Source organism: Miniopterus natalensis, chromosome 8 (assembly GCF_054644295.1).
Source record: "Miniopterus natalensis isolate mMinNat1 chromosome 8, mMinNat1.hap1, whole genome shotgun sequence".
Classification (NCBI taxonomy): Eukaryota; Metazoa; Chordata; class Mammalia; order Chiroptera; family Miniopteridae; genus Miniopterus; species Miniopterus natalensis.
In genome coordinates, this window is record NC_142088.1 from 20,171,073 (window position 1) to 20,183,483 (window position 12,411).

General features: G+C 39.1%; 1 protein-coding gene across 1 annotated transcript in view; it reads right to left on the reverse strand.

Moving 5' to 3' along the window:
- PARD3B (par-3 family cell polarity regulator beta) overlaps positions 1 to 12,411 on the reverse strand; it is an 852,378-nt gene that overhangs the window by 171,175 nt on the left and 668,792 nt on the right. The window contains exon 19 of the mRNA XM_087819630.1: positions 3,072 to 3,182. Coding sequence (XP_087675756.1) covers positions 3,072 to 3,182 — 111 coding nt within the window. The remainder of the gene's footprint in view (positions 1 to 3,071; positions 3,183 to 12,411) is intronic.

Below are 12,411 nucleotides of genomic sequence, written 5' to 3' on the forward strand. Positions count from 1 at the left end.
TAAGGGGGGATGCTCAGAGAGGGCGTATGAGAAAGATGACGATAGTTTTAGACGGGTTAGTCAATCCTCTTGAGGAAAAAAATCTGTGCATTGTTTCTCATAGAATAGGAACAGTTTACTGTTCCAGCCAAATGCTGTCCCTCCAAGTCAGTGGTCCTCAGATTTTAGAATGCTGAAGAATCACATTGGGCTTACCTATTAAACACAGACTCCTTGGCCTTCAGCTCCCGAGAGTTTCATCCTGCACGTCTGATGCAGGATTCAGGAATCTTTATTTTTATTTTAATTTTTTTTATTATTATTTTTTAATTTTTAAAAAATATATATTTTTATTGATTTCAGAGAGAGGAAAGGAGAGAGAGAGAGAGACAGACAGAAACATCAATGATGAAAGAGTCATTGGGGATTGAGCCCGCAACCTGGGCTGGGACTCTAACCCCGATCGCCTGAATCCTAGGTTGATGCTCAACTGCTGAGCACTGCCCGGCAGGGCTGGAATCTTTATTTTTAATAAGCATCCCAGGAGAGTCATTCTGATGCAGGTGGTCCTTGAACCACACTTTGAGAAACACAGCTAGAGGAAGTCATGTGATTTGATTTGCATGAGTATTTTTTTGCCTCTATTTTTGATAATTTCTTCCAGTTATGCACTAAATACAGTTGGTACAGACCCGCAGTGGTGTGTGGCAAACTGGCTCCTTGAAAAACCAAACCCAATTTACTATGCTTGCCAGTTTCTGTGGTGTGGTAAATACTCTCATCATAACCAATTTCAAGCTACCAATGCTTTATCAACTAGCTCACCGAATTCTTGAAAGCTTAATAATTGTCTCTCACAAACTGGCACAAGCTGGCTTCTGCACTGTATGGTATATACCTTATGTAAGTCCTTTAAATCCTTTGTAAAAGGGTTATATTAATAAGAAATTATTAACCCTATGATGGCTATGACAAAACAAGTAAGCAACAGGATGGCTTGAATCATCTTAAGGTAATAAATTCCAAGTGTATTAGGAAAAAAGACGACTTTATGAACTTTTACACACTATTTCTTATTTTATGTTTTTCCATGGCCATGCCATGAAGAGTGATAGACTCGCTGAGTTCTTTAAGAGTTGTGAATTGGTTTCCTATGGATGATGGAGAGCCAAGAAATGGGACTCCAGGGTTGGGAGCAATGCCAAATGTTCAGCCCCCACCTCCACCCTCTGCGGCCCTCGGCCCCTGAGCTGTTGAAATGCCCTTGGTCATTAATTCTATAGCACCCAACCATAAATTCAACTCCTCCAACTTCTTCCCTGACACATGATGGGGACAATGTTGTCTCTAGGAAACCCATATCACATGTGTTTTATGTGTTCATGCGTGGGACGTGGCCTAAGTGAAGGCTAATAGCATAGTTCTTTCAATATTTTGACCAGACATATTTTTGAAAAATTGGACCTGAAGCCTATATAGCCAGCTGAGGTGAATTTACAGCCTTGCTTTAAGAACAAAACTCCCTCTGGCACCTGCTTCCTAAAGGCAAAACCAGAAAGGAAATGAACTCTTGCTTAAAGACAACCCACCTTATTTTATGGGTTATCAATTTTCTAGCTGGCACACAGTTCCCTAGCTACTACGAGTAACCCCCACCCTAACTCCCGCCCCAACCCCAAGCAAGTATTGAGCAGCAAAAAATACGAAGTCTGCACTCTAGCAAACAGCTCAGTTTCCTGAAGATGAGGCATAGGATCGGCTGCCTCAGTAAGGAAAGCCAAGGGAGCAGCAAAGACCCATGACGTGGGCTCGCCACACTGATGTCTTTGCCAATATGAGCATTAAAACCTTAGCCTGGATTCCATTTTACAACAGGGTTACCGCATCTTGGGCTATGATGGAGAATTCATCTTCCCTGTCTTGGGGCGGCTCTGCCAGGTGAATAGTCCACAATGGAAAGCACTGATTTCCTTTTCACTGCCCCACTGACCCTGGGATGAAGCTTATCAACTCCTCAAAAATGAGAAAGAACTAAATAGGTTTTGTTTTTTTCCCCTCACTATTGATAAAGTCAGCCTTCTCAATGGGAACAGACTACAAGATAGGGGCCAATGGTTAACAGTAGGTAACCATTGTTATCTAGCCTGCTCTGTGCTAGAAAACAATGAACAGGTATGATTTTCTTAGTACACATACCAGAGTATTAAAATAAGTATGAGAAACTCTTTTAAAAATAAAAGAACTGTGGTTACTAAAAAGTGAGTGAAAAGCTGGACAAATCTGACTCGATATATGAAGAAGTCAGAATCAAATACTTAAAATTATATACTAGTTTTGTCAAATCTCAGTCTTTCTCCAAGTTTCATTTAGTTGTAAACATGAAGAATTTTCAGAAGAAATATGAATATTCAACTACATGTTTCAAAATCAGATATTTACACATCTACTTGGGGTAAACACCAGAGTTAGCATCACAGACACCTGAAGCACCTCTGGTCCAAATGGGAACATTAAGCTCCTCACACCGAAGAATGCAGTCCTTGCAAACTGTCATTATTTCAGTAAATGGAACCAGCCCTTTAGCAGATGGGCGACATACTTTGCAACTTGCTGATAGCCTAATAAAAGACACTGGCTTTTAAAAAATGAAGGACATGTACTTCTCAAATTTCAGTGCCCAAATGGATTTAGCAGAATAAAATTAAGAAGGCATACAACAGTTTGACAAAAATTAGGAACAGACTATGGAAATATGATAGTTCTAAACATTAACATCAAAATGATCATTTTACTTAAAAAAACTGGTTGTTTAAACCACAGGGAAAATATGCATTAATATAGTCAAAACCAGGGGTAGCATATTATGGAATTATAAATACTGATATAATAAAAACATGAAGTTCATTTCTTTTCAAAATATAATAAAAATCCCCTAAGACGGGCAGTCTCCTTTTATATCAGGTACCTTTCCTTTTGTATCAGTCAACCTCTGTGCTGCTTAAAATAAAATTTCTCCAGTTGATTGATGCAATAACCAAATTAAATACAGACCCATGGCTCAGATACAATAGGGGCTCAGCATTTCTGCTCACCTTTCCCGTTCTTCTGTCATTTTCTCCAGCTCCTCTTCTCTCAGGCCACCATGCTTCACAGGACCTTTCTGCTCAGCCTTCCCACCCTTATCATCTTTCTTCTTTCCAAATCTAGTTAAACATGAAAGAGAAGATGGTTGTTAACAATAATCATGTTCTCGCTGTGGTAAATTTAAGATAATTATAAGATAAACTCATTAAACCATAATTCTTTATTCTAAGTAATGCAAGATCATTTTGCATAAAATGGAAGTAAAATAAAATATTGAAAACAGAAAAATAATATAGTTACTGAATTCTTTTCCTTCCACCCTCCTTGTTTCCACTCAGACACTGATTGTGCAGCAAGCACAGAATCATGTAACTAAACTCTAAAAATTTCAAACCATTAATTCAGTACTGAAAGGTTATCATTAATATATAAGTAAATACTGATCGACCTCCTAAACAGGCCTCCAGAGCTCCAAGTAGCATTGACATTTAAGGTTAAACTCATGGGATGATATAATGATGGTGCTGCAAAGGGCCTTACCAAACACCTACTTTAATATTCTCATTTTACAGATGAAGAACTGAAAGCTCTGAGAGACCCTGGGGCTTCACCAAGACCACCCAAGAAGTTCCGGACAGGGCTGGGATTAGAACTTGGGTCGCCTCCTCCACTGCACTCTTTCCTTTGCAGCACAGCCTCCTACAAAGCCGCAGGCTTCCTAAGTCAGCCCGGGCTAGTGTGCTCTGAGCACTCCCTGGTGCCCAGCACATTTGTTAACTGAGCACAGTGGCAATTATACCTTATTTTTTTCGCCACCATTAGTGAGATATGACACATGCTGGATCATATGTTAGTTCCAATTTTACTTTTTGGAGGAACTTCCATACTGTTTTCAATAGTGACTATACCAATTTACATTCCCATGAACAGCCAACGGTGCACTAGGGTTCCCTTTAAAAGAACACTGTTTCCTCAGCATTTTGAGGAAAATAAAATTGCAGATTTGAAATAAAAAAGCTATTAAATTATTAGCACAACACATTCTTAAATGACAGACATTTTCCCCAACAGCTATTTTCTTCGGAAGCCATCTCCCATGGTCCTGATATCAACACACATTAAAACACAAAAAGAAAGAAAGAAAAGACTTGGTGCTCTGCTGATAACCAGGGAAAAAAGTCACTCCAACTAAGGACATTTTTCAAATTACACATTCTCAGCCTGATTGCCCACCACCCTCCCCGCCCAAATCCCCATCCCTGTCCCCCAACCTCCTTACATGAGGACCAGAATTATAAACTTGTAAGAAACTCTTTTCTTCTGAATTTCATGAAAACGGGTTATATTTGTTTTTTCTAGATTGTATTTGAATCCAAACCAGAGGTTGTTAGTCAAGTGGCAGCTCTAAGTATTGCATATGGAAGACATCACTGCTAATATCCATATTCTGGTTGTTATCAGAATATAGAGTGCATCCTGCTTTCCTCAGAGTGTCTCCCAGTCCGGACTCTTCTGCATATTTTTCAATTTATAATTCCAATGAACAAATCCTCTTTAATGAACTTTCTCTCTTTCCAATGCTATCTCTCTATAGGCTTCTATTTCTACTGCATTTTTGGGAGGATGTTGGTTGATCAAGTATCGGCTTCAACTCCATTCCCCCAGGCTTTTTTACCTTCTCTTTTTCCTGCCTCTCTTTCTGAATCTAATCTCTTTTCTCCATGAAGAAATAACCTGATATCATTTACAGACATAAATAGGGAAGAGAGAAAAAAAATACAGACAAAATATAAGAACATTAACTTTAAACTGATATAGTCAAGAACTCTCTTTAACCTACAAAGCAGGAAATATCTAAATAATGTGTGTTTTCATGAATACAATTCTTTAGTTTTCAGACCCATGCAGAAGAGTCTTAGAGATCAATATTATTACTCAAAATTTCTTTGTGTCAGAAATTAATACTTTAGTACCCTCAAAATGTCATCAAATATAGTAATATTTGGGCAAAAAAATTTATAAGAAATGAGGGTAGAATAATGCTTCAGGAAGTTGATAAGGGCAAAAATGTTGCCAAAAACTCTATAGATGAGGTTTGTTTTTTCTGCATGTTCTAAATATCTTTTCTGAATTTGGAAGTTTTTGATTTTCTGAGACAAAAGTAGTCTTGTTTTTGAAGGGCAAAACTAACCTATGCCCTAGTGTACCTTGATCTTTTTTACCACAACCAATAAAGTGTTTTTCCTTTCTAGAGCTAAAATATTTCACTTGTAGTTCAAGAATAGTTTACTATACTCCCATCAGAGTGGAACATGCTTGGTAAAGAAAAGGTTAGTTGTAAGTAAATTCTGCAAAGCATTTTCTTCTTAGCAAGAATCATCAGTAATATTCAAATCAACCTATTCCACAAATATTACAAATGTTTTGAATTAAAGTTCATGATCATTTACTAAAGTTTCCAATAAGAAGGACAGAAATAACTGAGAAATTTATTTCATTAAACAGAGGGAACAGTCACAAATTATCTTATTTTATAAAGTTTGGGTAGGTTCAAGAACAGAATTATAAAACAATAATCTTTAAAAGGACTCCCAGATTGTTAAGATGAGGAAATTAAGTCCCAGAGAAGTTAACTGCATTTTATTTATTAACACATGGAATTCTTTAGTCTGGTTTTGCAGTCAGACAACTTAATTATCAGTAGTGGTTGTAGTGGTGGTGGAGGGAGTTGGAAGAAAATCATCAATTTGATGAATTTTACAAGACTTTTTTCTGCTTTTCAAAGCAGCCTTTTTGGGGGTCATTTCACAGCCATTCTCACCTTCACCGACACACAGAAAGAAGAGTTGGGGAGGTTTGAAATCACTGATTCATCTCCCCATTAGCTATTTTTGTAAGAAAAGTCATGAGGGCCCTAAATGGCTGAAATTACTGCTTTGCATTCTATGGTTTCAAATATCCACTGCATTCCAGGCCTCCCATTATCTATTACCTAAGAAATTTGAGACTTGGCCATTCTGGGCTAGGTGCCTTAAGGAAATTGCTTATAGGTCAACCTTGCTATATATAAAAGATACTTTCCTGAAGAATTCTGTGCCAACATATGGTTTTAATCAATAAAACCTTATGTTCCGTGTACCTGGGAAGCCTGTTTAAAGAATTTTATGATGGATCTTTTTGTAAAGTGGAAAAATCACCTTTCAACATAGCCTTTATGTAAATTTAGATTTTCATGAATTATACGTTTGCTTAAAACACCTGTCTCTGTTCGTTTCTATAGAGAGGTTATATGAAACAGCTTCATGGAAAACTAGCTTGCTTGCTTTCTTCTTTCCTTCACTCATTTGTTTCAAGAGTATTTATTAGGCTTCTCTTCCTGTCATAGCACTTGGTGTAGGTTGGGACTTCATTGGGGTACAAAAACCAAACACTACCCTCATGGAATTTACATTCTAACACAGGAAAAGTCTACCAAACAAGTATATATATCTATGAAATTGTAAGTTGTGAAAAGTGCTATGAAGGGTGTTAAAAGAGACAACTAGGATATTGGTTTGCTAGGGAAGTGGCATTAAGTGCATTCACATTGCTGTGCAACCATCAATCACCATCCATCTCCAGAATATTTTAATCACCCCTGACTGCAATTTCATTTCCACTAAACAGTAACTCCCCACTTCCCCTTCTCCCAGCCCCTGGTAATCATTGTTTTACTTTGTCTGAATTTGACTATTCCAGGAACTTCATGTAAATAGAATCATATAATATTTGTCCTTTGGTGTTTGACTGACTTCACTTAGCTTAATGTCTTCGAGGTTCATCTATATTGTAGCATGAATCAGAATTTCCTTCTTTTCAAAGCTGAATGACATTCCATTGAATGGACATACCATATTTGTTTATCCATTCGTCTGTGGATGGACATTTGGGTTGTGCCCACCTTTTGTCTACTGTGGATAATGCTGCTATGAACACTGGTTCAGAGGAACAAAATTCTTGATAAGGGAAGAGGAAAGATATACAGAACCTCTGGAGAGATTGGCCATAAGATAGGAGGAGATTCGGAAAAAGAAGCAGCTAAGAGAGGAAACTAGTTTGTTTATAGAGTTGACAAAGGGGAAGTGAAGGTGTTCCCAGGTAACTAATTTATCAGATAACATGATACAACATGTGTAGATAAGTGGTTTCTATCAATAAAATGAGATTTCTTGGTATAAAATAAGAAATTAAAGGAAGTAGAATACACAAGGTGGAAAAGAACCTCAGAAGGGGTTACAGGAAAATACCCCAAACAGACCTTACTTATGTTGTGATTTTGCCTTGCTAGGGAGTCCCTGAGCAGCCATCTGAGGAAGTAGAATTCAGCAACGGTTGATTCATTCACTCAATCATTCACCGAACAGCCATTACACATCACATGGTTTATGTACAGAGAATTTAACCATTAACATCGACTGTGGGGTACGTATCTAACTTAACAAAAAAAGCCCCTAGCACTCTATCATTTTCTATACCATAAAGATTTTACAATTCTTGGTAGTTAGTCCCTAATTTCTCAGCAAATATGTTCTTCTCTTTCTGTTTCTTTCCTTGAGTTTTCTAGATAATGATTATGTTCAAATCCTTTGCAGATTCCCACACACACTGACAAATTATCTGAATTCACAATATATATAGCTCTAGCTCTGGCTTTTTCCATGGCTAGTCTCTCATTTAATTCACTTCTTACTTCTGCTAAGTACTGTCTACAACCTTCCTCCTAGATCCCACTGGGCTGTTTACGCAGCTATTAGCATCCACTCTTCTTCCATTTAGAATACACACTGTATAAAAGCAATCATGAGCAATGGCTTAAGAGGACTCAAAAGTCCAGCAAGGCCTGGCTGTCATGGCTCAGTGGTTGAGTGTCATCCCATGAACCAAGAGGTCATGGTTTGATTCTGGTCAGGGCACATGTCCGGGTTTCGGGCTGGATCCCCAGTAGGGGGTGTGCAGGAGGCAGCCAATCAACGACTTTCTCATCATTTATGTTTCTATCTCTCTCTCCCTCTCCCTCTTTCTGAAATCAGTAAAAACATTAAAAAAAAAAGTTGAGCAAGAGAAAAATTCAGACACTCTCACTCCAAATTAATGGTGACCTATGAATCCAAGGAGCGTTGAAAGTTTGACACAGAATGCATTTTTCCTTCTCCAATCAGGAATACCTTTAGGTATGAATGATTCATTTGGAAAAGGCTACAGGACCCAGTCACCACTAATATTAAACTTGGAAGTCTATGGAATGATGTCAGATGTGAAAATGCACAAGCCTCACAGTCATGCTTTCTGGACTTGGATAATGGTTCCATTCTCCCTGTAACTAGCTGACTTACAAACCACACATGATATTGTCTTATCACTTCATGAATTATACAGTTTGAAGTAGCTCAAGTGAAATACGGGGGTAAAGAAGTTCACAGGCCTTTGACTATATTTCCATAGTTTATTCTGAAATTCACCCATAAAAGGTTTCTGTTGTCTGATGTATTCTAAATTGGGTTGTGAATTAGCATATGCATATGCCGACGAAATTAGCTTCCATGTAGTGCAATCTCATATGGTTCTGCGCACTGCAGCTATTGCTTCTCTCTGAAACGTATGTCACAGAGGTCTTTCCTTGTTTACCTCGGATGATTCCCGCTGTACTTGAGAGTTAATGCATCTGATAAAAATTCAGCGAAAATGGACCAATTAGAGAGTTTTCCCTCCTTTTGGTGGATTCCTAAGGGCACTTCCTACTTTTATGTTAATATTATTGATAGAATAATGAACAAATCTGTGTTTGTTGTGAATCAATCTTGATTAGGCGAGAGAAATATTCCCTTTTAGTTTTAGCCCCGCACAGTATGTATGATTGCGCGGCCAATGCCCTCGGCTTTGCGGGAGGGAGGTGGACCGCTCCGCAGGCAGGAGCGCTGCGTGTTCCACTCCGAGTCCCCTCCGCGGCAGCAAACGAGGCAGGGCTTCGCTTTACGGGATGTGTTCACAAGCAGCACCCGAGCTGATGCCTTTTAGTCACTGAACAGCCACTTTGTCTTTAAAATCTGACTTGCTAACTCTAACCGGGTCAAGCAGCTAAAGCCCTAAAAATAAGACTTCTAATTAACATTTTAATTTTTGGTTTATTGTTTAAACGTTTACTTGGGGAACGTCTGTATATTCCCAAGATGAAGACAAATTATATGAAAACAACAAACATGTTCAATCCCACTGTTATCTTTATCCACTACCCCCTTTGAGGCCAACCTTCCCACCACCCTAAAACTCCTACCTTCCTCTGGGCTGCTCCCAATTCCAGGATGTGGCTCCTAAATTGGTGGCCAGGGCAACTCTTCATTCCGAAGCAAGGATCTCCAGATCTCAACTGTGCCAATATTTGTTTTTAGGATTAAAAAGCAGGGAGGTCCTCTAACATTCTAAGGTTTCTGCCTAAGACGATAAAAGACCTGCTGGGGAGAGTCTCAGGCAGCGCTCTCCGCTCGGTTCAGCTGCGGGGAAGCCTTAAGCCAACTTGCCTTCCCTGACCGAGGAGCTACGAAACACGTGAATTTGGAGACACCGAACACACTAAAAATAATTCTAGAGGGTCCAGAAAATACAGTTAAGCAAAATGCACATCACCAATAACCCGTCTTCCTGAGCCACTGGACAGTTACTTTTGCTGAGTTTTTTTGTGGTTTTTTTGTTTGTTTGTGTTTTGGGGCAAATGAAAATTCTGCTCTCAGATTACTAAAACATCACCCTGTTAGGAAAAAGAGGGGGAATTATGAAAAAGAGGCCAGGAATGAAAATCAAGTGAAAATGAGCTGAGTGAGTAAGCACGGAAGATAAAGACACTAACAAGGTCTGATTTTCAGAGCCGCACGGGGCCCATAAAAAGCTTATTAACTGTCACTACCACACCGGCTGTAAGTTATCCTATTGCTCCGCTCTGCAGAAGGAGAAACTCTTCAGGAGCACAGTGAACCCGGATTAATTGCTTTCACACGCGCTGGCTCGGAGGCAATGGCAGGCCAGAGCCTCAGTGATGCAGACTGAGTGCTCGTGATTTCTGGGAAGGATATTTCACCGGGGCACTGAAGAAATCGATCTTTTTGCATTTTTATGTTTTCTTAATAGTTAGGAAAGCTTTTCTTTTATTAAATATTTCCTTATTTCAAAGAGGAAGACATGTGGCTTCTTTTTTCTTTTTATTACTTTTAAGCGGGTCTTGGCGCACCTCTGAAGGCTGCTGGAGCGCCCTGGCACGGCTGAAGGGCTGTCTGTAAGCGCCCAGTGCTGGCCAGGCAGGTCACATGGCTGCAGTTCCGACTGTGGCCAAGTGCCAGATATCCCCTTCTCATCTGCAAGTCCAGGGCATGCCGTTCTTCCTCTTTCCTTCCATTTTTCTCTCCCTCCTATGCCCCAGAAACCCAAAAACAAGGAAAGGAAAGAGTGTTCTGGGGCCAAATCACACCTCACGTCTAAACTTTTTCTACCAACTGTGGGAGGTCCCCCCCATGCTAGGGCTTTCCTATCATCAACTTGTTGGGCTCTCCCCATACCGACCAGAGATTCATCCTGCAGAAGGAAATCACCCTCCACCCCGCAGGAAACAGCTCTGAGGTTCTTTCACTGGCAGGTGGGGTCATTTCAGCAAATGGCCTGGGAAGGGAAAACCTGACTCATGTCAACGAAATTAAACCCAGGGAGGGAGGGCTAACCAAAAGCTCCCTAGAAACTGGAGGCCTCATCTCTAGTCTCTGAATGAAATGGCAAATACAACTTGTATTCCAATATCACCAATTAACATATGTGTAATTTGTATAAAATCCATTACCAGAAAAACAAATGAAGGTGCCCTAACTTGTTATGTGTGAAGAACAAATTGACAATATTCAGAAATGACTCATTTTTCGGGGTTTGGGGAGTATACAATGACTATTCAAAGGACCATTTTAAAGGAAATCCTGGATGTTACTGATCCATCTTCAGAAGTTCAGAGAAACAGGGCACATTTTCTCTGGAACTCATCTGCACTAAATAAGAGTAAAATGATTGAGCTCCAGATCCAGCCTAATGGGAGTAAAACTTATCTTTATAACTCTGATTAAACAACAAAAAAATGATCACTTCTTTGATGCCCAAATTAGCATCTTTTCTCTAGCACACTGAATTAATTAGTTGAGTGACAAAAGAATTAGTCCATGTAGGATCAAAGCTGAAATCATATTTATCAGAAATTTAAAATTAAGAACACAGCATTAACCCTTTAGAGCTCATGTAATGTTCTTTCATGTTCTGAATATTCTAAACCTTCTGCATGTCACATAAAGTCTAACCTGGGATTTTAAAAATATTCTTTTCGTCTTTTCAATATATAAAATCTTTCTTATAAAGACAATGAGAACATCACAGAATTTTTTTTTCCTGGGGGTCTGGGGGTGGGAAACTTTTCCATTGTGCCATAAAAGTCTTAAATTATGTGGCTTTTTAATTTTTTGTCAAGCATTTATTGTACAAGTACAAAAGACGCAAAATGATTAATGCATGTTAGGGCTGGTAAGAGAACCTTAAACAATAGAGAAGAGTTATTGATTCTCAATAAGCGATACTAAGTTTGAAACTGTTCTTAAAAGGTGGAAGCTCTCTAAACTGGGCTTTTTTCTGTAGAAGAAAAAGCAATTTTGAGTAAGAAAGAACTGTTGGGGGTTAATGCCTGGGATGTCTCAATTTACTAGAACTCACACTTAATGGTTTTTACATTATTTTAATGTGCATAACATTTTTCCTAAACAAAACAAACTTGGGTGGGCATATCTATCTTTAGTCAGGATGGGATGGAGAGTGGATTTGGGGAAGTACAGAGAGGAGGAGGGCTTATATCGATCTTACTGGCTGTAATTGGGGTAGGGCACTATTTTAACCATTGCTTAAGTGTGAGCTCCTCAAGGGCTGAGGCTGGGCCTCTATACGTTTCTGTTGGTTATGCATACCTGCATTCATGCATTCATTCAACAAATACCTGCTGAGCACCTACTTTGTGCCAGACTCTCTAGTAGATGCTAAGGATATAAGTAAACGAGTCAAACATTCTACTCTCATTCTTAGTGCCTAGTACACAGTAAAAATTCAACAACTACTGCTGAGCTGAATTACAGAGGAAGTTTGGATTTCAGGGAATATATCACCTGTCTCCTTTCTTCATAGCTTCTATTCTAGGAGGACCCAATGGTCTGTCATAATTCAGCATGTTATCACCCCTAAAGCTCCCAAGCTAGAGGATACTTTCCCTACAAACACACGAATCACCATACGAGCTCAATTTAG